Source organism: Myotis daubentonii, chromosome 3 (assembly GCF_963259705.1).
Source record: "Myotis daubentonii chromosome 3, mMyoDau2.1, whole genome shotgun sequence".
Classification (NCBI taxonomy): Eukaryota; Metazoa; Chordata; class Mammalia; order Chiroptera; family Vespertilionidae; genus Myotis; species Myotis daubentonii.
Window position 1 is genome coordinate 214,838,183 of NC_081842.1, and position 24,490 is coordinate 214,862,672.

The following is a 24,490-nucleotide window of genomic DNA, read 5'->3' on the forward strand; positions in this document are numbered from 1 at the left end:
TTAAAATGCAGACACCCCCTTCCCCCCCAGCCCTGTGAAATCTGGCAGGTAGGCCGGGGAACTGGCATGTGAAACCACCCTCCTGGTGATTCAGATGCCTCTTAGAACCGGGAACAAGCAGGCCTTTGCAGACCTGGTCTTTCCTGACCCTGCAGGGATCCACCCACTCCTCCCAGATCCTGGCCCTTTCCCTATAGTTAAGCCTCTGGTCAGGGAGAGCTTACATTTTGGGAAACAAAAGAATTAGAGTGAGGGGGGCACCTCACTGACCTGAGAGGACAGACTCCAGAGGTAGGGGGTGTGTGTTGGGTTCAGGGGCATGTGGAGGGTGGGACGGGGCGATGTGAGTTTAGAGAAACAGGTCTGGACTAGAGCAGGTGGGCTTGGGGGAGGGGTCTGGACTAGAGCAGGTGGGTTTGGGGGAGGGGTCTGGACTAGAGCAGGTGGGTTTGGGGGAGGGGTCTGAACTAGAGCAGGTGGGTTTGAGGGAGGGGTCTGGACTAGAGCAGGTGGGCTTGGGGGAGGGTCTGGACTAGAGCAGGTGGGCTTGGGGGAGGGTCTGGACTAGAACAGGTGGGCTTGGGGGAGGGTCTGGACTAGAGCAGGTGGGTTAAGGGGAGGAGCCTGGACTAGAGCAGGTGGGCTTGGGGGAGGAGTCTGGACTAGAGCAGGTGGGTTTGAGGGAGGGGTCTGGACTAGAGCAGGTGGTTTGGGAAGGGGTCTGGACTAGAGCAGGTGGGTTAAGGGGAGGAGTCTGGACTAGAGCAGGTGTGGTTGGGGGAGGAGTCTGGACTAGAACAGGTGGGTTAGGGGGAGGGGTCTGGACTAGAACAGGTGGGCTTGGGGGAGGGGTCTGGACTAGAGCAGGTGGGCTTGGGGGAGGGTCTGGACTAGAGCAGGTGGGCTTGGGGGAGGGGTCTGGACTAGAGCAGGTGGGTTTGGGGGAGGGGTCTGGACTAGAGCAGGTGGGTTTGGGGGAGGGGTCTGGACTAGAGCAGGTGGGTTTGGGGGAGGGGTCTGGACTAGAGCAGGTGGGTTTGGGGGAGGGGTCTGGACTAGAGCAGATGTGTTAAGGGGAGGGGTCTGGACTAGAGCAGGTGGTTTGGGGGAGGGGTCTGGACTAGAGCAGATGTGTTAAGGGGAGGGTCTGGACTAGAGCAGAGCTGGTGTGGAGAACCCGAGTTGTGACCCCACAGATGCTAACTTTGGTGCCCTGTGTGTTTACGTTGTCCTGGCGCTCAGGTGGGGAGGAGAGGTGCGACGCTTCAGGTTTTGCAGATGGAGAAACAGGAGTGGATGTGCAGGGACTCGCCCTGCATCACAAAGTAGGCCAGGTCAGGCCCAGAACCAGGTTCCAGGGTCCCAGTGTCCACAGAGGCTGCCCAAGCCCAGGCAGGGCCCTCAATGGCTGGTCAGGAGGCCCGCCCCTGCTGGGAGCCCGCTGCATGCTCCCTGGTGTGCCCCTTGTCCTGGCAGCCTGGGTGCCTGGTGATGTGCTGTCAGCTGGGAGCCCAAGCCTGGAGCCCACTTTGGCTGCTGACTCCTCGGTGGATCAGGGCTGCTGTCCCCATGGCAACCCGTGTCATGCTATCTCTGGGTAAAAGCCATCCCTGGGAACTTTGGGCATCAGAGCTGAGATCTATAGAACCCGGGTTCCTAGGCTGCAGCTGCTGTAAACAGTGAGTGCCACCCAGTGGGCAGAGTTTGTCTGGGAGGAGGCCTAGCCTGGGGTGGCGCTGAAGCCTGTCCCCGTCCCCGTCCCCGTGGAAACTTTCCCCGGTGGAGGAGCAGCTGAGACCTGTTTGTCCAGGAGCCTTGCTTCCTGGCTCCTCTCTGCAGAGCTGGTAGCTGAGCTGCTGCCGTGTTGAGTGGCGGGTGGCAGACTCTAGTTCAGTGATGGTGAACCTATGAACTCATTTTTTTGGTTGATTTTTCTTCGTTAAATGGCATTTATATATATATACAATAAATACCAAAAATATAAGTCTTTGTTTTACTATGGTTGCAAATATCAAAAAATTTCTCTATGTGACACGGCACCAGAGTTAGGTTAGGTTTTTTCAAAATGCTGGCACGCCGAGCTCAAAAGGTTCGCCGTCACTGTTCTAGTTGGTGTTGACAGCAAGACAGTGAGGTCATTGGGCGAAGAGGTACCACAACCAGAAATCATGGCAGAGAAGGGGACAGAGTGGAGGCGTGTGGTCATGTTCCCTCTTTGGCCGGTGGCTGTGAGCGTGGAGGGCGGCCCGGGCCCGGCAGGTTGGGCTCCCTGGACGGCTTTGAAGCATTAGCCGAAGGGAACCCCTCCACTGTCTCCTGCCCCCCGCAGTGTGGGAATTGGAGACCGGGGCTTCAGTTTGTATTTCTGAGTTTCTTGGGCCCCAGTGCAAGCATGTCAAACTCAAAGGCTAACACAGGCCACATAAGGTTTAAGTTTATGTGGGCCACAGAAAAACAAAAGCTTCCATTTTCATAGAAATTAGGTTTATTTTGAAAAGCATAGTATAAAAAAAAGCACAAGAGCAATGATAAGATTAATGCTTTCTTCCTGACACTTGGCATCTCCTCTCTGCTGCTACTTTCCTACTTCGGGGAAATCTTGTTCGCAGGGATTACTTTCAAAACTGACCCCAGGCGAATGTCAGTAACTCTGGATCTGACAGGAGACGTCTTTCCTTTCATAACTGTAATAACTGCTCACCCGTTATATTGGCTGGGCCACAGACATATTCGCAGTGGGCCGCGAGTTTGACATCCTTGCCCCAGTGGTTTACCCTCATGAGGAAGGTGTTAGGCCCCTTTGAGGTCAGGAGGTCAAGAGACCCCAGCACATGTGACCCTGGGGGAGCCCTGGGAAGCCCTGCAAGCAGGGGTGCCGGGTTTCAAAGAGGCCCCTGTCCCCAGAGCGCATGGCCGTGGGAGCTGGGCCTGGAGGAGCCCCTGGCTCCACATCGGGTGATGTGGGCGCCCCCACCCACGGCTGATGGCGCTTCTAGGAGTAGCCCCTTCCCCCGGGACATCTGTACAGGGCTGGGTCCTGGACTGTGGGGCCCGGGGCCGGCCTCCGTTGGGAGCTGAACCCAGCATCTTGTACCTTGTATCAGTTTCTGGCTAGGGTTGCTCGGGGCTGCTTTCTCTCTCCCTTCCACCTGTGAGAGCCAGCTCTGCGTGGGGCAGTGCAGGGTCCGGAGCTGGGAGAGCTCTGGGGTCCCCTTGTCCCCCTGCCGCCCGGTGGAACGGCAGGAACTGCACTGTCACAGACGGCTGGGAGGCCTGTCCCTTGCTCCCTCGCTGGGCCCTCTGTGGTCGCTCCTGGGGAGGAGGATGGAGTTGGGAGCTGTCCTAGTCTGCCGTGGGGCCCCAGCCCAGCTCTTGGTGAGCCCCAGACTCAGTGCTTTTCCAGGACTGAGTTCTGAGCCCCTAGAAATGGGCGAGGTCTCCACTCGGGTTTACAGCCACATCTGAGACACAGGCTGTGAGTACCATCACTCCACCCATCGGCCTCAGGGCCGCGCCATCTTCCTGTACCTTCCTGTTCTTCATCCACCATCACGGACCCAGTTCTCACATGTGGCTGATAGGGGTATGTTCTCACAATTCCGGACACAGATTGAGGCGCCTAGTGTATTGATGGAAAGACCTTTGAAAGACTTCAACTTAGAGTCTCAACTGTCTGAGCGCCTTGTGGGCTTTCTCCAAACCACACTGCCTCCTGGGCCAGCACCCTGCAGCGAGCTGGGCTTCCTGATGGCCACGTGTAGCTCCCCGTCGTCAGCTGGGCCCTGGGCCCAGGCTGGCGCTGGGTGTGGAGCGGGTCTGGGCTTTCCATGCTGCTGTTGTGAATTCATCCCGAGCTTGAAACAGACCAGCTCCCCATTGTCTGTCTCCCGCCCCCGGCTCCGGGCCAGCTTCCCTTTCACAAGCTCCTGCATAGCTGTCATTTTTCTCTCCCCGGTCACTTGACTGGACTCTGTTAAAGGGGCAAAGCTGGCCTTGGGCGTGGGCTGAGATGGCCCACTGCGTGCCCTGCCCTGGTTCAGAGCTGTGCCCTCAGCAGGGCCTTGGCCCTGCTTTCCATAGCAGGTGAGCCATGGGACGGGGAGGTGTCTGGCAGGCAGCGGCCAGGGCAGGGGGCAGGGCATGGGACAGGTGTTGGGGCAGGGCCACCCCCAGGGCGGCATTCTGGGTTCCATGCTGAATTGTCTTCAAGGCGCCCGAGGGCCGCTTTGATGTTGTTTTTTAAATCCCAGCTTTGGTTCCATTCTCTTTGGTCAGAGGATGTAATTATTTTATGTTGCTTTTTTCAGTTTGCTAGTATTTTTTTAGTATTTTTGCATAGCACAGGTGTAGCCATATGAGATCCTGGTCTACAGTTCTTTCCTTTGCTGTCTTGTCTGGTTCTGGCTCTCTTTGTCCTGGTGGGAAGGGACGAACAGGAGCTCTGAGCCCGGGTGCAGTGTCGGCAGAAGTGCCCACGTGGCAGAAGGCCTCACCTGTAAGGGGGGAGGATAGCCAGCCGCCTGGAGGCAGTGGGCGGGGCTGCTGGCCTCTGTGCAGTGTCTTCCTGTTCTGAGCCCCATGACTCCACACAGTGGGAGCACCCACGGGAGGCACCACATGCTGGTCATCTCTGAGGTCCCTCGTGGCTCTAAAGCTCGGACAGCTTGACTCATGGGAACTCACTGAGCAGCTCACCCTCCCTGCTAGGTAATCCCCAAATCCCTTGGAGAAAAGGGGAGGGAAAGGTGTATCCTCGCCGAGGGGCCTGCTGATGATGGGCGCCAGGCCACCTGATAGAATGGAGAGGCTGGGGACACACGCTGGGCAGCTGGGGTGTCAGGGACCCTGCGCCTGGGTCTGGGCTCCTCCGGGGAGCAGTGGCCATTCCCTCTGCCGACTCCATCCCTCCTGGGGCAGCCTGTTTGTGTGGCTGCAGCTCAGGGCCCTGTGAGGAAGCCCCCGAGGCAGGCCAGGGAAGAGGAGTGTCTGCCACTGCTCAGCGAGCCAGGCTTCTGGTGCGGACAGCGCCCCTCCAGTGGTCTCCCGCCAGCCCCCACCGATGAGGAGCTGGGGAGGCGGCCTGGGGAAGGCTGGCATCTGTTAGGTAGCAGCTCAGCTGCCATGCAGGGTATGATGTAATCCTGGGCTCTGTGGTTGCTAGGAAAATTCTGCGTGGTCCTGGGACTGAGGCGAGAACAGAATGTCCCCGAGAAGACAGGGAGGATTTGCAGGGCCTCCCAAGCCAAGGAGCCCCATCCCCAGGAGTCAGACGATCTGAGCTCCTCTAGACCTTATTCCCCTTTTCAGGGTGCGCTGTCAGAGCCCCATCAAGGCAGGTGGGTGGTGACAGCACCTGTGCTCTGGTGCCAATGGAAGGCGCATTTCTGGATGATCCAGCCTTGTGGGTGGGCCCTCCTTCTGCAGCGCCCGCCCCTGGTGGGTGCCCCCTCCCTTGTCCCCAAGGCAGCCAGGTAGGAAGGAGGTCAGCTGGCGACTGCCAGTGAAGAAGAGGGTGCCCTGAGGTGGGGAAGCGGCCAGCACCGTGCCTGGGGGCGGAAGCCGGTTCACAGCCAGTTCCAAGCGCCTCCCACACCGCTCCCCTTCAGTGGCCTTTCTGTGTCTGCTATTCCAGGCCTCCCTCCCGGGAGAGCTCCTCCAGTTAGCACAGAGGAGAAATACGCCGATTCTGGGAGCAGCCAAGAGCCGTCCTTTAGAAAAAGGGGGGGAATGTGGCAGGACTCAGGGAGGGCCAGGGCCAGAGGCGCGGGGGTCCCCGGTCCCCTCACCTGCCCTGCAGGGTCTGCCGCTAAGTCAGCTCCTTCCGCCCAGCACCTCTGGGTGGGAGGCAGGTCAGGGTTCCAGGCGCTTTCCCTCCCTCTCCTGCCGTTTTTGGCTGCGTGTCAGAGCCTGCCTTATGGAAAACAAGACAAAGGAAGTGATTTCATGAGTGCCTGGGCCAGATTCTCAAGTCCATGATTAAAAACAGCAGCAATAAAGATTATGGCCGTTATTTGTCTCCTATGGAGCCAGACCGCCTGCTCCTTGGAACAGGTGTTGGGTTTGGGCAAAGAGGCCTGGCTCGTAGAAACCATAATGAGCAAGGTCCTCCGAAGGGATCAGGACAAGAGTCTTGGGAAGAAAAGGGGAGGTTCCGAAGGGCCTGACTGTGGCGGCTTTGGAGCGACGGGTGTGAGCAGAGCCCTGCTCCAGCAGCAGCCCTGGGTTCTCACACTCAGCTCCTCGCTGTGCAGCCTTCAGCAGGCCTGAGCCTCACCCCTTCCCCTTTCAGCCCACAGCCCCCCAGCCCTGCAGCCGGTTGCAGGCATATCCCCTGGCCAGGCTGCAGGGGAGGCCTGAGGGGAGGTGGGCTTCCTGGGAAGTGCTTTGTACTCGGAAAGCACCTGAGGCCACAGCCTCCTTGCCTCATCCCAGGTTGCACCGGGTGCCAGAGGCCCATCCAGCAAGTCTCTTCGCTTGTCTCCAGGTGCAGAGGACGTGGTGATGGCGTTTTCCAGGTCGGAGACAGAGGACCGGAGGCAGTAGCTACGAATCCCAGGGAACATCCTGAAAGCTGGCACCGGCCAAGAGATCTGTGTGGACCTCGTCTGGCTGAGTGGCAGCGGGTCACCTTCCCCATTCCCCCTCTTCACCCCACCCACCCCACCCCACCCCACCCCACGGCCACTCAGCAGGGCTGGCATCGAGGAAAACACCGGTTGTGCAGTTGTGATTGGCTTCAAGGGACGGACTCATGATTGGCTTCAGGAAGAAACCTTTTTATTTTTAAATCTTGACCAACGGAAACCTTTTATTTTTATTTCTGACTCTTATTTTTTAAATTTGCGCCTCGGGTACATGGCTTCCCAGGAAGCTCTCCGAGCTCTGGTGCTTTCTTTATTTAGGTCACTTTTTAGGAACGTGAAGAGGTCTGATTGGCTGCTCAGACTCGAAAAGGATGTTGATTGGCTGGCTAACGGGAAACGATTTTTTTCTTGAATGGCTGCAGGTGTTCTGCTGATAGCAACAGCTTCTCTCTCGAATGCTGAATACAGGGTTTGGGACATTGGTTGTTATATTTGACTTGAAAAAAAAAGAAAGAAACCAAGTGCGCTTTGCAATATTTATTACACAGCTGGCTGCTTTCATGTGTTTCGTTTGTGTTTGCATTTGATTGTGTGTTTGGTTTCCCATTGGCTCCCCCATGACTCCCATTGCTCTGCCCCTCACCCCCCACCCCCCACCCCTTCTGCTGCACGCAGTCCCTCTGCAGCCCGGGTCCACCTGGAAAGTGCATTTGCCTTAATGACCACCCCTGACTCCACCAGTAAGGGGATCTCAAGGACCCCAAACAGCATCCGCAGCTGCAAAATGGGGCCCCCAAGGTGGTCTGTGTTGTCCTGAAGGAGCAGCAGGAGCTGAGCGGTGACCGGCCATTAGCCAGGATTTATGTGCATCACTTCCAGGCTGGCGGCCGGCCAGCTTCCCTGGACAAGAATGGAAGGCCCGCTGCGCCACGCCTCCCGCCTGAGCCTGACCGAGCTGAGCAGAGGCTGCACCAGGCAGCTCTGTCGAATCCATTCTCTGCGCCTGCTTCCTGAGGCCTCCTCTGGGGGTCCTCCTGGAAAGGGCAGGAGCTGCTCCCCCAGCTGTGAGACCCCACAGTGTCTGCCCAGGAGCCCGGAACCCACACAAAGACCCCAACTTGACCCACGAAGCCTGCGAGTCCTTTGCCTCCAATCACCCATCCCTGACCGCCCCCAGCCAGGCTCCCCAAGTGTCGGCCGCTGGACGGTGGGTCCCGGCCAGCACTCCGGTTCTCTCATCCGGCCTGTGCCTCTCGGTACACCTCCTTCCCAAAGGCCGCTCCGCATCAGCCTGGAAGGGAGGCGTCCTTTCCGAAGGGCTTCAATGAGCACGGCCCACAGCCTGTCCTCAGCCCCGGCCCGAAGCTCATGGCAGAGCCAGGTCTTTGAATGGCTGCAGGCACCCCAGTCTTCCCACCTGCCCTCCCCCTTCCCTGAGGCAGCCTGCCCTTCTCCCCTCTCCTCTCACAGGATGCCACCTGGGGAGGAGGAAGAAGATGCAGGCCCAGGATGGGGAAGCCGCCCCTCCCCCTAAGGTAGACGCCCAGCCTTGCCCAGGAGCCCAGAGCCAGAGCAGACTCAGCCACATTTCCCCTTCTCAGGGCTTGGGGCTGCCGTGGAGCACAGGGGCCGAATGTTAGTGTCCTAGGCCTGAGCCTGGGAGAGCCCTATGGTTTGGGGGGGCTGAATCGGGGCGGGTACCCTGTGCTGATCTTGCCCCAGAAGCAGGACTCAAGTGTCAGAGTGTCATGACCTAAACACCGTGTCCTCCACGCACAGGCCCCTGGCCCTGGTTAGTGGACCATTAACTGCAAAGGCCATTGATCCCCAGGGACGAGGACTGTGGGGACCCCACCAGGGGCCTCAGAGCATCTGCCTCCCGGGGGAAGGAAGACGCCTGTGTGAGAACACACACAAACACGCAAGCACACACTCTCCGCTCAGTGGTCTGCAGCTCCAGCGGAGCCCCTGAGGAAAGGTGAGTTCTCCAGCCCCCTCTGCTATCCGGTGTGGATGCCGGTGTCGCTGGCTGCCCCCTCTCTCTGTACCTGTCGCTCCCGGGAAGGGTCCATGTCCTGGCCGATGGTGTGTTCTCCACCCCAGCCCGTCCTTGTCAAGGTCCTGGGGCTCCCTCTTGTAACAGCGATTGCCCTGATCTGTCTCATCTTCTGAAGAAAAGTGAAAGTGTTGCCGTGGCTTCTTGTTTCAACTAAAAATATACCTGTCGGAGAAAAAAATTAGCAATAAAGATGTTTAATGCCTTGGTGCGTGAGCAGAGCTGTCTCCCTCGGCAAAGGGCGCATTGCTGACTTCCCCGCACCCCTGGGCTGCGGGGCCTTCCCTCCCTAAGAGGGCCTCGGAGGGGGGGAACACGAGTTCGCTAGTGAGTTGTCGGGGACCTGGAGTGGAGCTCGGGTTTGGACCGCCCGGCTGCCAGGGCCGTGGGAAGGCTGAGCCCCCCCATTTGACCTGGAGATTCCAACTGTCGTCCTGGATTAGACCGAGGTCAGGAAGCTTCAGAGCTGGTGAGTGGACACTGAGCATCCCCTAGGTGTGGAGACCCTTCCATTCTAGACACTCCAGCGCCCTGTGCGAGGTGGTGGTTCTCAGAATGCTTGTGGCAAAAGCCCGACCAGCACATCCGCCCCTTGCTTCATTCCAGAAACGGAATATCTACCGGTGCTCAGGTGTGATCCAAGTTTGGAAGCTGAAATCATTTCTGCTTTAGGAATTTTTGCTTTGGAAGCATGTTCCAGAATTTTTCATTTCTTTTTTTTTTCTTTCCTTTTTTTTTTTTTTTTGCTAATTACTTAGACTCACTACTTCTATTTCCTTTTCAAAGAGTTTCACTGGGCGCTACATGCTCTGGGGTTGATGGAATATGGTGGCAGGTGCACGATTCCGTCATTTAATCTTTTTTTCTTTTAATATATTTTATTGATTTTTTACAGAGAGGAAGGGAGAGAGATAGAGAGTTAGAAACATCGATGAGAGAGAAACAACGATCAGCTGCCTCCCGCACATCCCTTACTGGGAATGTGTCCGCAACCCAGGTACATGCCCCTGACCGGAATCGAACCTGGGACCTTTCAGTCCGCAGGCCGACGCTCTATCCACTGAGCCAAACCGGTTCCGGCTTGTCATTTAATCTTAGTGTTGAGGAAAACGGGGTTGTCTAGCAGCCAGGCAGTGGCCAGAGGTGAGTCCCCTCTGCAGCATCTCTGAAGAGGACTTGCCCCATCTTTGCTTGAATACCTGGGGAACTCACTACCTCACACGGTAATGCATTCCATCTGCAGGCGTCCATCCTTATCATAAGTTTCTCAGTAACTTCCTTTTCCAGGAAGGAGCTTAGTTATGGGAAGGAAGACAGCTATGTTAACCAGAAATGACAGAGGCGCCTATCAAGGGCTCACATGAGGTGTAAACTCCCCCACTCCACGCCAGTGTTCTTTTTTTAAAATATTTTTATTGGTTTCAGAGAGGAAGGGAGAGGAACAGAGAGACAGAAACATCAATAACAGAGAAACATCAATGATCAGCTGCCTCCTGTACGCCTCCTACTGGGGATCGAGCCCACAACCTGGGCATGTGCCCTGGACCAATATCGAACCTGGGACCCTGCAGTTCACAGGCCGATGCTCCATCCACTGAACCACACTGGCCAGGGCCACCCCAGTGTTCTGAGAGGCACTGTTGGTAGCTAACCTTGGAGTTAAGGGCTCTCCTCATCTGGGCCATTGAGCAGAGAGGGAGGGGCTGGCTGGCTTGTCCTACCTTACCCAGCTTCCACGGAGACCCTGGGACTGGTGCTGAGGGAGGGGCCCTGCCAGAGCTATCTGACTCCCTGGCCTCGGGAATTAGACAACTGGGACACCTCAGCAGGCAAATGGAAGCTCGGGGGGTGGGGTGGGGGTGGGGGGTAGTGCTGGGTCTTCCCGGGTCCCTCAGCCCACGCAGCAGGCAGCCTCCTGGGCCCACCTTCCTAGTGCAGGTGCATGGTCAGTGATGACGCCCACGCAGGATTGGGACTGCCCAGGCCCCAGACCGCTGGGGGCCAGGCTGAGCCTGGGGGAGGCCGGGAGGGGCTGAGGATGGAGGCAGGGCACCCTGCCTTTTGCTGGTGTTTCCCAACCCTGGGGGGGGAGGGAGGTGGAGAATGAATGAAGTGCTTCATTTCCCTGTTCCCACAGGTGAATAGCAGCGGTGAGAATCCAGGCTGCTCCGGCCTTTGAACAGCGAGGGCCCTTTGTAGCAGCGAAAACGATCCCTCCACGGCCCCTGGTTCAGTGGTGGGGGCAGGAGCCAGCTTCCCAGCCCCGCAGGAGCTCTGTGGGCCCCAGGGGACCCCGCCACCACCCACCTGCCCTGCCTTCCTGGCCGGTCCTCTCTCTCCTCTCTCCCCGACCCCTCTCACTGTGGCTCATGGCCACCCACCCCTCTTCCTTTCCTGGAGGGTGAAATAGGCCCAGACTAACTCTGAGTCCGTGTTTAAAATACGCTCCTCTGTCCAATGAAGGCGCTTTCTCTTCTGGGGAGACAGCTGGGTGTTTAGGAAATTGGGGGGGCTTGGGGGACCATGGCTGTGAGTCCTAATTTAAAGGAAGGCCTCCTCAGAGGCAAGGGCAGTGAAAGGCTTTCTGAGTATCAGCCAGAACCTCGCTTTCACTTTCCTCCAAGAGGCTGGAACCTCACGGATGGTTCCCAGGGATGGTTTCCCAGGCCTGCGGGCAGGGAGAGAGAGAGAGAGAGAGAGAGAGAGAGAGAGAGAGAGAGAGAGAGAGACTGCTGCTGGGAGCTGAGCCCCACACACAGGCCTGTCACCGAGTCCCAGGGAAGCAGCGGAGGGTGCCCAGGTGGCCTCTGTTTGCACACCTGTGGGAGCCCCCACCCCCACTGCACAGCCCCAGGTGTGACCTCAGACTCAGAGCCTCTGAGAGTTCCCGCCTCCTGGCCCTTGGCCTTGGCCGTGGAAGGAGGTGGGTTTTCATCAACATAATTTATTTACTTATTATTTATAAATCGCCACCCGAGGTTATGTATTTTTAAAATTGATTTTAGAGAGAATGGAAAGGAGAGAGAGAAATAAAAACCATCCATGTAAGAGAAACATCATTGACCGTCTCTTGTACGGACCCCAACCAGGGATCGAACCCGTGATCGTTTGGTGTATGGGACGATGCTCAGCCAACTGAGCCACATAGCCAGGGCCACAAAAACCTTTTTTTTTTTTTAACTTTTTAAAATTTTTTTATTTATTTTTAGAGAGAGAGAGGAAGGGAGGGGAATAGAGAGGTAGAAACATCAATGATAGAGAAACATCAATGATAGAGAATCATCATCAACTGACTGCCTCTTGCACACCCCCACTGGGGATCAAGCCCAAAACCTGGGTGTGTGCCCTGACCAGGAATCGAACCAGTGCCCTCTTGGTTCCTGGGTCAAAGCTCAACCACGGAGCCACACTGGCCGGGCCAAAAACATCTTTTATGCAGGTGTCTCCGTGCCCTGGTCTGAGGACAGCGAATGTGTGCTGGGCACTGCCTGTGTGCAGGTGCATTGCGCTCCATATACACCCTCCTCAGTCATGTGGGAGCTAAGTATGTGGTTTTACAGAAGAGAAAACGGGGGTTCCATCGTTTGCCAGAGGTCAGTGGGGCGCAGCCAGGACTTGGGCCCAGGTTGTTGACAGAAGGGAGAGGGTGGGGTGAGGGGTCAATCCTGGATCACTGGGCTGCCCAGCACCCTCTCCCTGGCCAGCTCTGTGACCCCAGGACCCGTCTGGTATTTGGCCCTGTTCTCAAGCCCCATCCGGTCCCACTGTAGTAGGTTATTAACAAATATTTGTCAGATGGGTTAACCCTCTGATGGGGTTAACCCGGGGCCACCCCTCCTCTCCCCAGTGAAGCTGCTGCCCTCCCACACTGGCTCCGGTGGGGACCGGGCAGTCCTCCAGGCTAAGCTGGTTTTTCTAGAATAAGCTGCTCTTCCACTTTGTACAACTCTTCCCGTTCACAGCTGGCACCTGGCCGTCCCGCCTGGAGGCGCACCTGCCCCCCCACAGAGGGCAGCCACAGCCCTGCGCCCTCCTGTGACCTTGTACCCTTGGGCAGGTCTCGGCCTTACTTCTCTTATCTGTAAAGTGGGAATGATGATAAAAAACAATTGTGCCTTTGCCAGAGTCTACACAAAAATGCCTTGAACCCAGTAAAACCCTGCTCAAACGTTACTTGATCCTGACCCTGATGTAGGCTGTTTGCTCTCACAGTATAAATCTCCGTGGGAGACACTCTGGCTGTGGGAACGGAGTCTGGACCTGCCATTTGGCAGCTGTGTGATTTAGGACAAATTATTTCTTGGAAAAAGGGGAAAAACAGGAGCACCGCATCAGGCTGTTGCCGAGAATGAGATGATGCATACGACAAGGTGGCCGGGTGACCTGCCCACCGCGGGTGGCCAGCACATATGGTCATCATTAGGTCACCACGATGGTGCCCCCCATCCTCTCTGCTATGTCATTCAGAGCAAGGCCTTGTCTGCACTCCTGGATGCCGCGGGCAGGGGCACAGCGCCAGGTGCAGCCAGGTGCTGCTTAAACGCTTTTTGATGAGGATGAAAGGGCTGAGATGATCCCTGACAGAAGCCAGGACGGGAGCTGCCTCCTGCTCCCCGCCCCCCCCCCCTCCCTCTCTGCTAAGCAGCTTTGCCTGGGGGAAGGGACGGAGCTGAGGGGTCTGGACAGGTAGGGAGGGGCCTTGCAGAGCCTGGGGTGGGTGGCCTGTGTTCTAGGGACCCTCCTTCTCGCGCTTAAACTCCAAATAGAATCAGAGCCAGCCAGGGAAGGGGATAAAATTAAATCCTTGATCATGATCAAGTGGTTTAAAAAAAACCATCACTCAGAGGCACCTTCCCACTGCAGCCGCCTCTGCGAGCAACAGGAGGACAGGGAGCTGCTGGGCCCTGAGCCCCGAGTGCCAGCACCCTCCCCTCTTCCCTCCCTGCCCCTCCTTCACCCACTCCCCAGGGCCTGAGGGTCCTTCTCCTACTCCCTTCCCTTCTTGCCCAAAGCCCAGCAGACCTGGGACAAAGCCCCTAAATTCCTCTTGGTGTCATGGCTGCCCTGGCCTCAGAGCTACCAGACCTGGGTTCGAATGCAGGCTTTGCCAGTTCCGTGCCTGCCTGAGGCCAGGCAATGGAGGATGTACTGGCTGGAGAGAATTTCAAAACAATAGAACCGACTCAAAGTCTGGTTTCCTATTTCTTTGTCTCCATGCACCAGCAACGCTAACCCCGGGGCTGCCCCCAAGCTTTGACCTCCCCTTAGGCTGGAGCCTTGCTTGAGGGGCAACAGGCCGGGATGTAGGTGGGCTGTGGCTGTGGCTGGGAGGGGACTGATGCCCACCTCTGCAAAGGGTCTCCCAGGCCGGGCTCTGGCGCCCCTGCGCCCCTCCCCAGCCTCACCTGCCGCCCTGGTCTCTCCAAGGCAGCCCCAGGGACAGCAGGTGGCTGAGCTGCTGGCACCTGGCGCAGCAGAGCCTGTGGGGCAGGCAGGGAGGGAGGGCGGAGGTGTACCTTGGCTGGGGACCTAGGACTCGGGCAGGAAACAATCCGGAGGTAAAAATAGTCCTTTGTTTGCTGTAGGCGCACATCCTCAGGAGCCCGTGTGAAAAAAACACCAGCGGCTGGGAGCCCTGGGAGCCCTGGGAGCCGCAGCCAGCCAGGCGGCCAGGCAGAGGGCGGAGCTGTGCCTGGGGAGAGGGCCTGGCTGAGGGGAGGCCGGACAGCGCCCCCACCCCTGTGGGCCAGCCTCCCCTCCGCTGTCTCCACAGATCTGGCCACCCCCTTGGGCCAGCCCTGGCCAGGCCTACTGTGCCGGGCCCCTGGGCGCCCTCAGAAACACTCTGCCCCCAGCCCCCAGCCCGGGGGAGGTGGCTGCCCCTGCCCACCCACCCCCTGTTGCCGCTGACTGGCCCCTTTGGGAACTTGTCTTGGGGGTGGTGCAGCATCCCAGGGAAGGCAGTCCGTGGACTTTTCTCTGGCAGATCACCCCGCACCCCACCTCTGCGGCCATACCCGGGAGGGACAGCCTGGACTCCACCCTTAAGGTTTCTATGGGGCACCCATCTGTGCTCCTCCAGGTCCCCCAGCTCCCATGCCTGCTTCAGAGGTGAGCCCTGAGCTATCGGGCTGGCCCTCGGGACCTCTGCAGACTTCCAGAGAGTTCACCCAGCCAGGGCACAGCACTGGGCCCCTGCGAGGCACTCAGCCAGTCTGAATGAGGGCCTACTGTGCGCACACTGGGCAGGCAGTGGTGAGAGGGACACAGACACGCGCTGTGGTGGCGGAGGCTGCTGAGGCCGCCCACCTGGAAATAGGCAAGGACAGTGCCGTGCTGTGCGGGGAAGGGAAAGCCCTTCAGGACTAGGCAGCTGTGAGCTGGCGGCCCCAGCCCGCCTGCAGGGAGCTGCGGTGGCCAGAAGGGTCCCACGGAGCGTCCGTCCCTTCCCACAGAGCTCTTACGCCTGCCTGTGGGGCCCCCTTCTCCCTGCCACGGCCTGGCTCACCTGCTGTCAGGGTAGGCGGTGGCACAGGCCTGTGGGCCACCTGGGCCGTGGTCCCTGGCTCCTCCCCACAGTCAGACGGAGAGGAAAGCTGGAAACTGCTTCTGCAGAAGGAAACAGAACGTTCTGGGGGGACGTGTCGGAGCAAGCCCAGGACTCAGGCAGTTACCCACCCGCCTGCGGGCTCCCGCTGGGCTGGGTGGGCCGCTGCCAGCCTTCGCTCAGGCCTGCCCTTGCCCCCCTCTGGGCCGTGATCTCTTCGGGGGAGGGCAGGAGGGGGTGTCCTGGTACCTTGCCCTCCTCTGAGGTGCAGGGAGGAGGAGCTCCCGTTGGTGCTGGAAGCCCGAGAAGCTTAGGAGACTAAGCTCTTAGAGGTCACTCGGCAGAAGGGAGGCCGGCAGTGTGGGGGGGCTGGGGCATCTCAGGGAGCACCCACCTCGGCCAGGGTCAGGGTCCTGCAGCCCACTCTGCCGCTGACCTGGGCAACTCCAGTCCCTGTGTCTGAGCCTCAGTTTCCCTGTAAACGGGGTGTGGCCATTGGTGCTGCTCCCGATTACTCCCAGCTCGGCCTTCTGGTGGAGCCCGTGGCCTCCTCCCCCTCTTTCCAGCTAAGTGTGGCCCTGACTGGCTTCGTCCAGAGAAGCCCGGGCAGAAGCAATGGCCGTGTCTGGTGGAGGATTTCTGATCCGGGTGATGTTCCAGAGGCGCTGCCCCTCCGACTGGGTGCTGGCGGAGCCCTGGCGTCCGTGAGGAGTGAGGACGTGTGTGCCCTGTGCCCGAGGGCCTGGGCCTGGGTGTCCCGCAGCGTCCCCTGGTCTCTCCTGACCACTGGACTGCATCAGCAACTCGAGCCTCCGTGGCCGCCTGGCGTTTGGACTCTGGCTGTGTCGGAGAATTCTCTGTGGGCTCCCAGCCCACGGCTTCCCTGCAAGGCTGTGTCTGGGAACCACTTGCTTTTCTGGGACCTGAGAGAACACAAGTCCCCACCTGGGACCCTGCAAGGCAGCGGCTGCCCTCTGCACTCAGGATAAAATCTCCCCGCCCGCTCGTGGGCAGCCCCAAGCCTCTGCGCCCTGGCCTCCTTTGGTCCCTCAGTCGTGCTGCGCCTGCCCCCTCCTCAGGGCTTCTGTGCTTGCTGTTCCCTCTGTCTGCACTGCTCTTCCATGCGGCTCAATTTCCCCATGTCAGCTCAAATGTCACCCCCGGTCTTAATCCGTTCAGGTTGCGCTAACAAAATATCACAGACTTGGTGGCTTATAAGCAACATAAACTTATTTCTCACTAGAGGTCTGGTGCACAAAATTCGTGCATGGGGGGTGTCCCACAGCCCGGCCTACACCCTCTCCAATCTGGGACATCCCTCTCACAATCCAGAACTGCTGGCTCCTAACCACTCCCCTGCCAGCCTGATTGATGCCTAACTGCTCCCCTGCCACCAGATCACCCCCAACTGCCCTCCCCTGCTGGCCCAACCGCCCCCAACTGCCCTCCCTTGCCAGCCCGATTGCCCCCAACTGCCCTCCCCTGCCAGCCATCTCATGGCAGCCGTCTTGTGATGACGTTGCGCAAGGGCGTGACGCCACCTAGGCTTTTATTATATTTCTCATAGTTCTGGAGGCTGGAAGTCCAAAATCAGGGTGCTGGCACAGCCAGGTTCCAGGAGGGCCCTTTTCCGGGTTGCAGACTGCCCTCTTCTTGCCGTGTTCTCCCCTGGTGGCGGGGCCTAGGGAGCCCTGCGGGGTCTCTCTCAGAAGAGCACTAATCCCACACGTGAGGGCTCCACCTTCATGACCTAATCACCCCAAGGCCCCACCTCCGCATACCATCACACGGGGGGCTGGGGTTTCAGCACATGAACTTTTGGGGAGGACACACTATTCAGATCCCAGCACTCCCCCAGAGGATCTGACAACCACCCTGTTTTGCTTTCATTCTCTGACATGCTCTTTCCTATTTTCCTGATTCATTTCTTTATCTGAAATAACCTTATTTAGACACAATGAAAGCAGTCCTGAGAGGGAAGTTTATAGCTCTACAGGCCTATCTCAAAAAACAAGAAAAAATGGTAGTAAATCATCTAACTCTACAACTCAAAGAATTAGAAAGAGAGCAACAAGAAAACTCCAGAGTGAGCAGAAGGAAGGAGATAATGAAATAACCTTATTTAGGAATTTCTGCCTTCCCTTATTTATCTCTGATGCCTCACATTAGAACAGTGGTTCTCAACCTGGGCTGCACATTAGAATCACCTGGGAATCTTTTTCAAATCCTGATTTCTGGGCCTCATCCTCCGGAAATTCTGTTTCTTTGTGATGGGGTGGGGCCACAACATTAGTAACAAAGAAACAGAATTTCCGGAGGACGAGGCCCAGAAATCAGGATTTGAAAAAGATTCCCAGGTGGTTCTAATGTGCAGCCCAGGTTGAGAACCACTGCGTTATAAGGTAAGCTCAGAGGATCAGGGGCCTCATCACCCTTCCTACTGCTGTGTCCCAGCACCTGACATATTGTAGGTTCTCAATAAAGGTTTGCTGAATGAATGAGTAACCTTGACCTTGAGTTGGCTCTTCCGCTGAGCCCTCTGTGACCTACAGCCACAGTGACCCTATTTCTGAACTAAAAGTGTGCTGACAACAGGAAATCTGGCCCTCAGGGGAAACAGACATCACCTGTTTCTCTGGCCGAGGCCTCAGGCACGTTTCGGTGGGGCTGGGTCCTGGCCCCGGGTGGCACCCCATATCCACAGTTTTGTTAGGTCTGTCTTGGCTGGTGAATCCATTCTGGGCTACGAAGGGGCTCAGGGACTCGTACTGGCTGGAACTTTTTGGTTTGCAGGCAACAGAAACCCAATTCCAACTGGATTGTGTCACTGGGGAGGCTCTGAGGTAGATCATAAGATTAAGGCAATTGCTGCAGAACCAGGGCCTCAGGGCCTGGAACTGGAGCCTGGATGCTTCTAGAACATTCTCTCCCTCTAGGTCCATCTCTGCTTGTTCCTGCTTGACTTTGCCTTTTGGTCTCTTCATTTCCTTTTAGACTGACCTCCTCCTCTGACAGCAGAACATGGCTCCTGGCAACTTCAGGGGAAGGAAAGTTCTTTCTCTCAGTGCCTCAAACAATCCCAGGGCAGCCTCTGATTGGCTGTAGTTGGGTAATGTGCCACCTGCTGGACCAATCGCGGTGGCTGGGGATTTAGTCCTATCCCTTTCCTGTGGCCAGGGTGGGACAGGCTATTGAGAGTGTGATCGCCACCAGAGCCACACACAGTGGAAGTGGTGGTGCCTGAAGTGTGATCAGACACAAGCTGTCACCACCAGGCTCTGATGCTGGCTGAACCCCAGAAGGGAGCAATCCCACAGTGACACCAACCCTGGGTGCTCAGCCAGCCTGCCATGGGGGAGGGAAGAACAGGGGCAGGAAGGCGGCCTGCCCATGGACATGAACGTCAGAATGTTCTTCTTCCCCACGGAGACCTGGCGTTGCCATCCTTGAGTGGCACTGTGGCGGCATGCAGCCCTTCCTGGAACGGCAGGTGGCCCACAAAAGTAAACAAAGTCTGGAAAATGTTGCATGTTATATGCATTCTTTTGGTGTCACAGTATATTAAAGGTTCTGAGAAATCCTGCAATAAAGACATCCATGTCATTTAGCTTTTCCCTTATTTATTTGACCCCAGAACTCTTAAGTTTTTTAAGAATTCTAGGGAACATCCGTGAGAACTGCTGCTGTGGAGAAAGGACACAATATAGAAAATCAGAGCTCAAGTCTGAGCCCTGCTGCTCTTGTGTGACTTCTCCAAGCCTCAGTTTTCCCATCTGTGAAATGGGTGATACTACCAACCCCCACAGAGTTGTTGTAAGTGTGGAATGAGAACAGGTCTTTGATAAGTATCTTGTAAGCTGTAGAGCACTGTGCAGATACCTGACCGTTGTAACTGGCTTAACCTGGAAAATAACAAGGACCTTATTTACCTTATAAGGTAGGCAACCCTCTATTGTGGGAAACTGATATAGGGTTGAGCCTCGGACTGACCTGCTGGCAAAGTCACAAACAAGTCCCAGCTTAGAGGGCTCAGTCCTCTTAGCATAATTAGGCTTGACCTTATAACAGTCCCCAGATCTTACCTGGGAAGCCAATGGGCTAAGGGAAGTACAGGGAGCGTAAACATGATCAAAACAGGTGAAACAAGAACTGTAACTATGGTAACCACTGCATTGTTTACCTCAGACTATAAAAGGTCCCTGCGGACTGAGCATGGGTGGAAGTCCTTCCTCTTGAGTTGGACTTACCCGCCTGGTCCCCCAATATTTCCAAATTATCTCTTGTATTTTCTAGTTCATTTGTGTGCGGTTCCTCTTCCAGATATTGAACCCCGAAGCACGCAGGACGTGGAAGGAAACATTTACGACATTCTATCATCAAAATGAGGGGGTGAGCCAGCCGGCGTGGCTCCGTGGTTGAGCATCGACCTATAAATCAGGAGGTCACGGTTCCATTCTCAGTCAGGGGCACACGCCCAGGCTGCAGGCTCGATCCCCATTGTGAATCATGCAGGAGGCAGCCGATCAATGATTCTCTCTAGTCACTGATGTTTCTTATCTCTCCCTCTCCCTTCCTCTCTGAAATCAATAAAAATATATATTTAAAAAGATTAGGGGGTGACAAAGGGAAAGGAAATGACGCATCCAGGATTGGCTGAGCGGGTGACTAATAGAGAAGGAGGACTCCAGCCGCGGTGCCAAGGAGGATAAAGGCCCAGTAGCCAGGAGGACAGAGGTGACATGGATGGCAAGCCCCGGGGAAGAGGCGCCTGGCGGGAGGGAGGTGCTGGCTATTGCTGCTGATCCCTCTGGAGACTTCTGAACAGACAGCAATGCCGATGCCCCCTCCCCACTCCCCTCCTTGTCCCACCCACGGTACTCTGCCGGGACGCAGGCGTGGCTCTGAGTTTGCTTGGGCCACCGTAACAAAATGCTATCGGTGATTTAAACACCAGGAATTTGTTGCCTCACGGTCTGGAGGCTAAAAGTCCAAAATCAAGGTGTGGGTGGGATTGTTCCTTCTGAGGATGACAGGGAGCACAGCCGTCAATGACTCTCTCTCACCATTGATGTTTCTCTCTCTCTCCCTCTCCCTTCCTCTCTGAACTCAATAAAAACACAGGGGAAAGCTGCTCCAGGCCTCTTCTCCGGAGGAGATGGCCATGTTCTCCATGTTTCTTCTTGGCATCTTCTCTCTAGGTGGCCAAATTTCCTCTTTTCTTTTCTTTCTTTCTTTTTTTTTTTTTTTTTGTTGTTGTTGTTAATCCTCACCCGAGGATATTTTTCCATTGATTTTTTTTTTTTTTTTTAGAAAAAGTGGAGGGGAGCGGGAGAGACAGAGAGAGAGAAACATCAATGTGAGAGAGGACATCCATTGGTTGCCTCCTACACGCCCTCCCCTCCCCCCCCCCACCAGGGCGAGGGATCCAGCCTGCAGCCAAGCTATGTGCCCTTGACCTGAATCGAACCCAGGACCCTTCAGTCCACAGGCCAATGCTCTATCCACTGAGCCAAACCAGTTAGGGCCAAATTTCCTCTTTTTACAAGGACACTCGTCTTACTGGATTGAGGCCACCCAAATAACCTTGTCTTAACTTGATTACTTCTGTAGAGACCTCGTCTCCAAATAAAGCCCCATTCTGAGGAACTGGGGGCTAGGACTTCAACATCTGAATTTTGGGGAGACACAGCCAACCCACAACAGCGGGCATTCTCCCAGTGGGCATCTCCCGCCGTCTCGCCGGCCCACCTCCTTGGCTGAAAGCATGTGGACTGCATCCTGCCGGAAGAGAGGGGCGGTAATCGTGTTAATTGCCACAATAGCAGATCTGCAATTAACATGCCACGGGAACGACGAATAAATGCACCGAGCGCACACGATTGGGCTTAAACTACCCCCTCAGCAGAGCTGTGCCACGGAGCCCCACTGTGTATGCTCCCTTGCAAATTAGCACAGACAGCAAATTAACATCTGTTTTCCCTTCATCCTGCTCCGAGGGGAGCTATGGGGGGAACTGGAGGAGGGGGTGTCTGGCGGGGCAGCCTGATTGGATCCTGTCCAGAGCCAGGCACCTCGGCCTGACCTTAGGAGCAATGGGCGAGATGAAGGGTGCTGACCTGACGGGCCTGGCGGACGCCCCACCCAGAGGGACGGAGGGGACAGGGGCTTTGTTCTCTGTGGCGTGTCTCACATGTGGTGGCGACTATTTGGGGCCCTGGGGCAGGTTTGGCGACGTGAGGCTCAGGGCTACAACCTCTCCCTCCATTCCTGGGGTGGTGGCCAAGTCCAGGGGCAGGTGGTAGACTCCCCCAGAGGGGCAGAGAACAAATGCTCTCGCCCCCGCTACCTCTGCTCTCTCAGCACAAGGCCTGGAGCCCGTGTTTCTGGTCCTGGGGACAGATTGAAGTCGTCCCCACCCGTGCTTGCCTCCTTCAGCTGGAGGGCATGCTCCCAGGCCTGGAGGTGGCTGGCATGCGCTTTCCTCTGAACAGGCAGCATCCCCTGCCCAGCTCGGGCCAGGCAGAACCTCCCCTGCCCCCAGCGTGCGTCTGGGGCTCCTCCCCTGGGCCTCCCCACCTGCCTTGCCCTCTGGTTCCAGCTCCCTGGTCTTCCCTTGCCATCCATCACGACTCCTCCTCGCTGGGCCTCTGCAGCCAGGGGTCAGGGCGGGAGTGGGAGTCACAGACTCTTCAGCTGGGCCCTCCCCTCCCCTGCAGGCCACTGGTCCCCGGCCCCTGCTGCCCAGGGCTTCGGCGGAGGGCAGGAGAGGCCCTCTCGCTCCGGCGCTTTCCAGCTATTTGCTCCCTGCCTTTCCCAGGCCGCTGGGCTGCCTGGCTCCTGCTGAGCCAGCTGCTCAGGCTCATGGGAATTCTCAGGGCCTCTGTGAGGCCGGCTGGGGACCAGCAGCCTCCTCATTGGCACCCCTAACTCAATGCCCTCAGATGATGGGAGCCCAGCGCTGCAACTCCAAGGAGGGTGAGGGAGGGGGGAGCGGAGAGGAGGCAGGGCCACCCCCTCCCTGCTGCCCCTGGGGAATGCACACAGGCCGGAGCAGAGGTGCCTCCCCGGGTAAGCCCCCCTAGTCAGACATGGGCCCCTTAAAGCACAGCAGGATCTGAGCAGGAGGGAGAGGAGGGCTAGCCGTTCCTGCCTGTCCGCCCCGGGCTGGGGCTGACCGAGAGGACCCAGCTGGAAGGATAGCCGCCACGCACTGAGCGCTCACGGTAGCGTCACGTGTAACCCACGCAGCATCCCCGTGAGGCACGTGCCACTGGGATCCCCTTTTATAGATGATGAAACAGAGAGAGGGAGGCACAGAGCTAGGCAGCGGCACGCTCGGGGTTAAACGCAAGAAGGCTCCAGAAGGCCTCACACCTGGAAAGGCCCCACGCAGGTGAGAAGGTCATGTGTGCAGTGCGTGAGGCGGCAGCTGGCCTGGGATCTTCAGGACAGGCCTGCCCGTGGAGGGGCCCGTCCTTTGGGATGGATGAAGGGCCGCGTCCTTGGCGGAGGCACCCCCTTCCCATCGCTGTTCCAGCCCAGCGTCTTGGCTCACCCACCTGGCCACCCCCCATCCAGGAGCTCCCGGAGCTAGAGGAGGCATCCGACAGGACGCAGGTCAACCGAGCACGTCTCCCGTCTCGAGGCCCCTCCGACTTTCCCTGGCTGTGCGGCCACTTTCCCCATCAGAGCAGCTCCCGGGAGTCAGGGACGCCCTGGATGACAGCTTTGGGGTCAGACAGGTCTGGGTCTGCATCCTGACTCTACCACTTGGCTGTGTGACCTTGGGCAAATGACTTCACCTCTCTCGGCCCAGCGTCCTCTGTAAAGCAGGATGACCACTGCGCTCCTTGCACGTGACTGCGGCTAGCGTGGCATCGGGTAACGCACAAGCAGAACGCCTCCTGCAGGGCCAGCCCACAGCAAGCCTTCACTGTGTGAGTTGTGCTCATTATTTCTTGATCTCTGGGGGCGGGTGTGTGTGTGTGTGTGTGTGTGTGTGTGTGTGTGTGTGTGTGTGTGATTAATCCCGCTACCCAGGTAAGGAAGGAGAGGAAAGAGGTACCCAGGCAACTAGGCGAGCTGGAGGCGTGAAAGGGCCAGAGGTTCTGGAATCTGGTCTTGACTTCAGCCGGAGCTGGCTGGCCTGGGGAGCTGCAGGGCTGAGGCAAGATTGCAAAAGACCAGAGGAGCCTCCTCTGAGGGCTGAGGGTCCTGGCAAGTCCCTGGCCTCCTGGGAACCCTTGCTTCCCATCAGTTAGAGATGAATGAACCCTTACCAGGGAGCCCTGGCCGGTTTAGCTCAGTGGATAGAGCGTTGGCCTGCGGACCAAAGGATCCTGGGTTCAATTCCGGTCAAGGGCACATGCCCCGGTTGCAGGTTCGATCCTCAGTGGGGGAGGGGGGGTGAAGGAGGCAGCCGATCCATGGTTCTCTCTCATCATTGATGTTTCTCTCTCTCCCTCTCTGAAATCAATAAAAATATTTTTTTAAGATTAAAAAAAAATAAAATAAACTCCTACCAGGGACATTGCTGTGCGTTCCCCATGCACACAGATGCTCTTGAGAAAGGGAACTGTGCTCGACAAATGAGAACTACAAAGAGCTGCGTGACAGTGCTATTATCACCATCATCATCTCCTTCACCTTCTTGAAATCCATTGGCGTACAATAACCATCACCCTCATTATCGTCTCCTGGAGAGCAGTTACCACTAACCCAGTACCTTCTAGGTGTCACCCACTGAGCTAAGCCCCTCATATGCATCCTCTCATTTGCTCCCCACAATAGGCTAAATGAGGTATTACTATTATTGTGCCCATTTTACAGATGAGGAAACTGAGGCTCAGAGCAATTAGGCTGCCTGGTCTTCCCTGCTAATCACTGGAACCAGGCTTTGTCTGAAGCAAGACTGTGTGAGTAAAACATTCCTCCTGTGTGTTAAACCGCTGGACCCTACAAGCTCCTCCCAGCTCGGGGGAATGGGATGGAGCTGGGAGGGAACCTTATGTGCTGCTGTTTTCACTGTGCAGGAACTGTGGCCGGGTTTCCTCCTGGGGCTGGGGGTGTGTGTGGGGGGGGGCGGGGCGGGGGTCGTTTCTGCCCTCGCCTTTCCTCCTCACTGAAACCCAGTCCAGTCCTTCCCATCGTGTGTTGTGGGCAGATAGGGCATAGAGTTTAGCTCGTGTGTCCCCAGAGGGACCACATTTGCCCGTGTGTGTGTGTGTGTGTGTGTGTGTGTGCACGCAATCCCAGCATGTGCCCTGATTGGGAACCAAACCATAACCTACTGGTTCATAGGCT

General features: G+C 57.1%; 1 protein-coding gene across 6 annotated transcripts in view; it reads left to right on the plus strand.

Moving 5' to 3' along the window:
* The window catches only part of LOC132231711 (beta-catenin-interacting protein 1), a 127,697-nt gene that overhangs the window by 41,746 nt on the left and 61,461 nt on the right, over nucleotides 1-24,490 (plus strand). The window contains exon 5 of one of the 6 annotated variants that reach the window (XM_059691342.1): nucleotides 6,485-7,149. The exons of the other annotated variants lie outside the window; for them this stretch is intronic. Coding sequence (XP_059547325.1) covers nucleotides 6,485-6,543 — 59 coding nt within the window. The 3' untranslated portion in view covers nucleotides 6,544-7,149. Of the gene's footprint in view, nucleotides 1-6,484; nucleotides 7,150-24,490 lie in introns of those variants that run through there. 6 annotated transcript variants of the gene reach the window in all.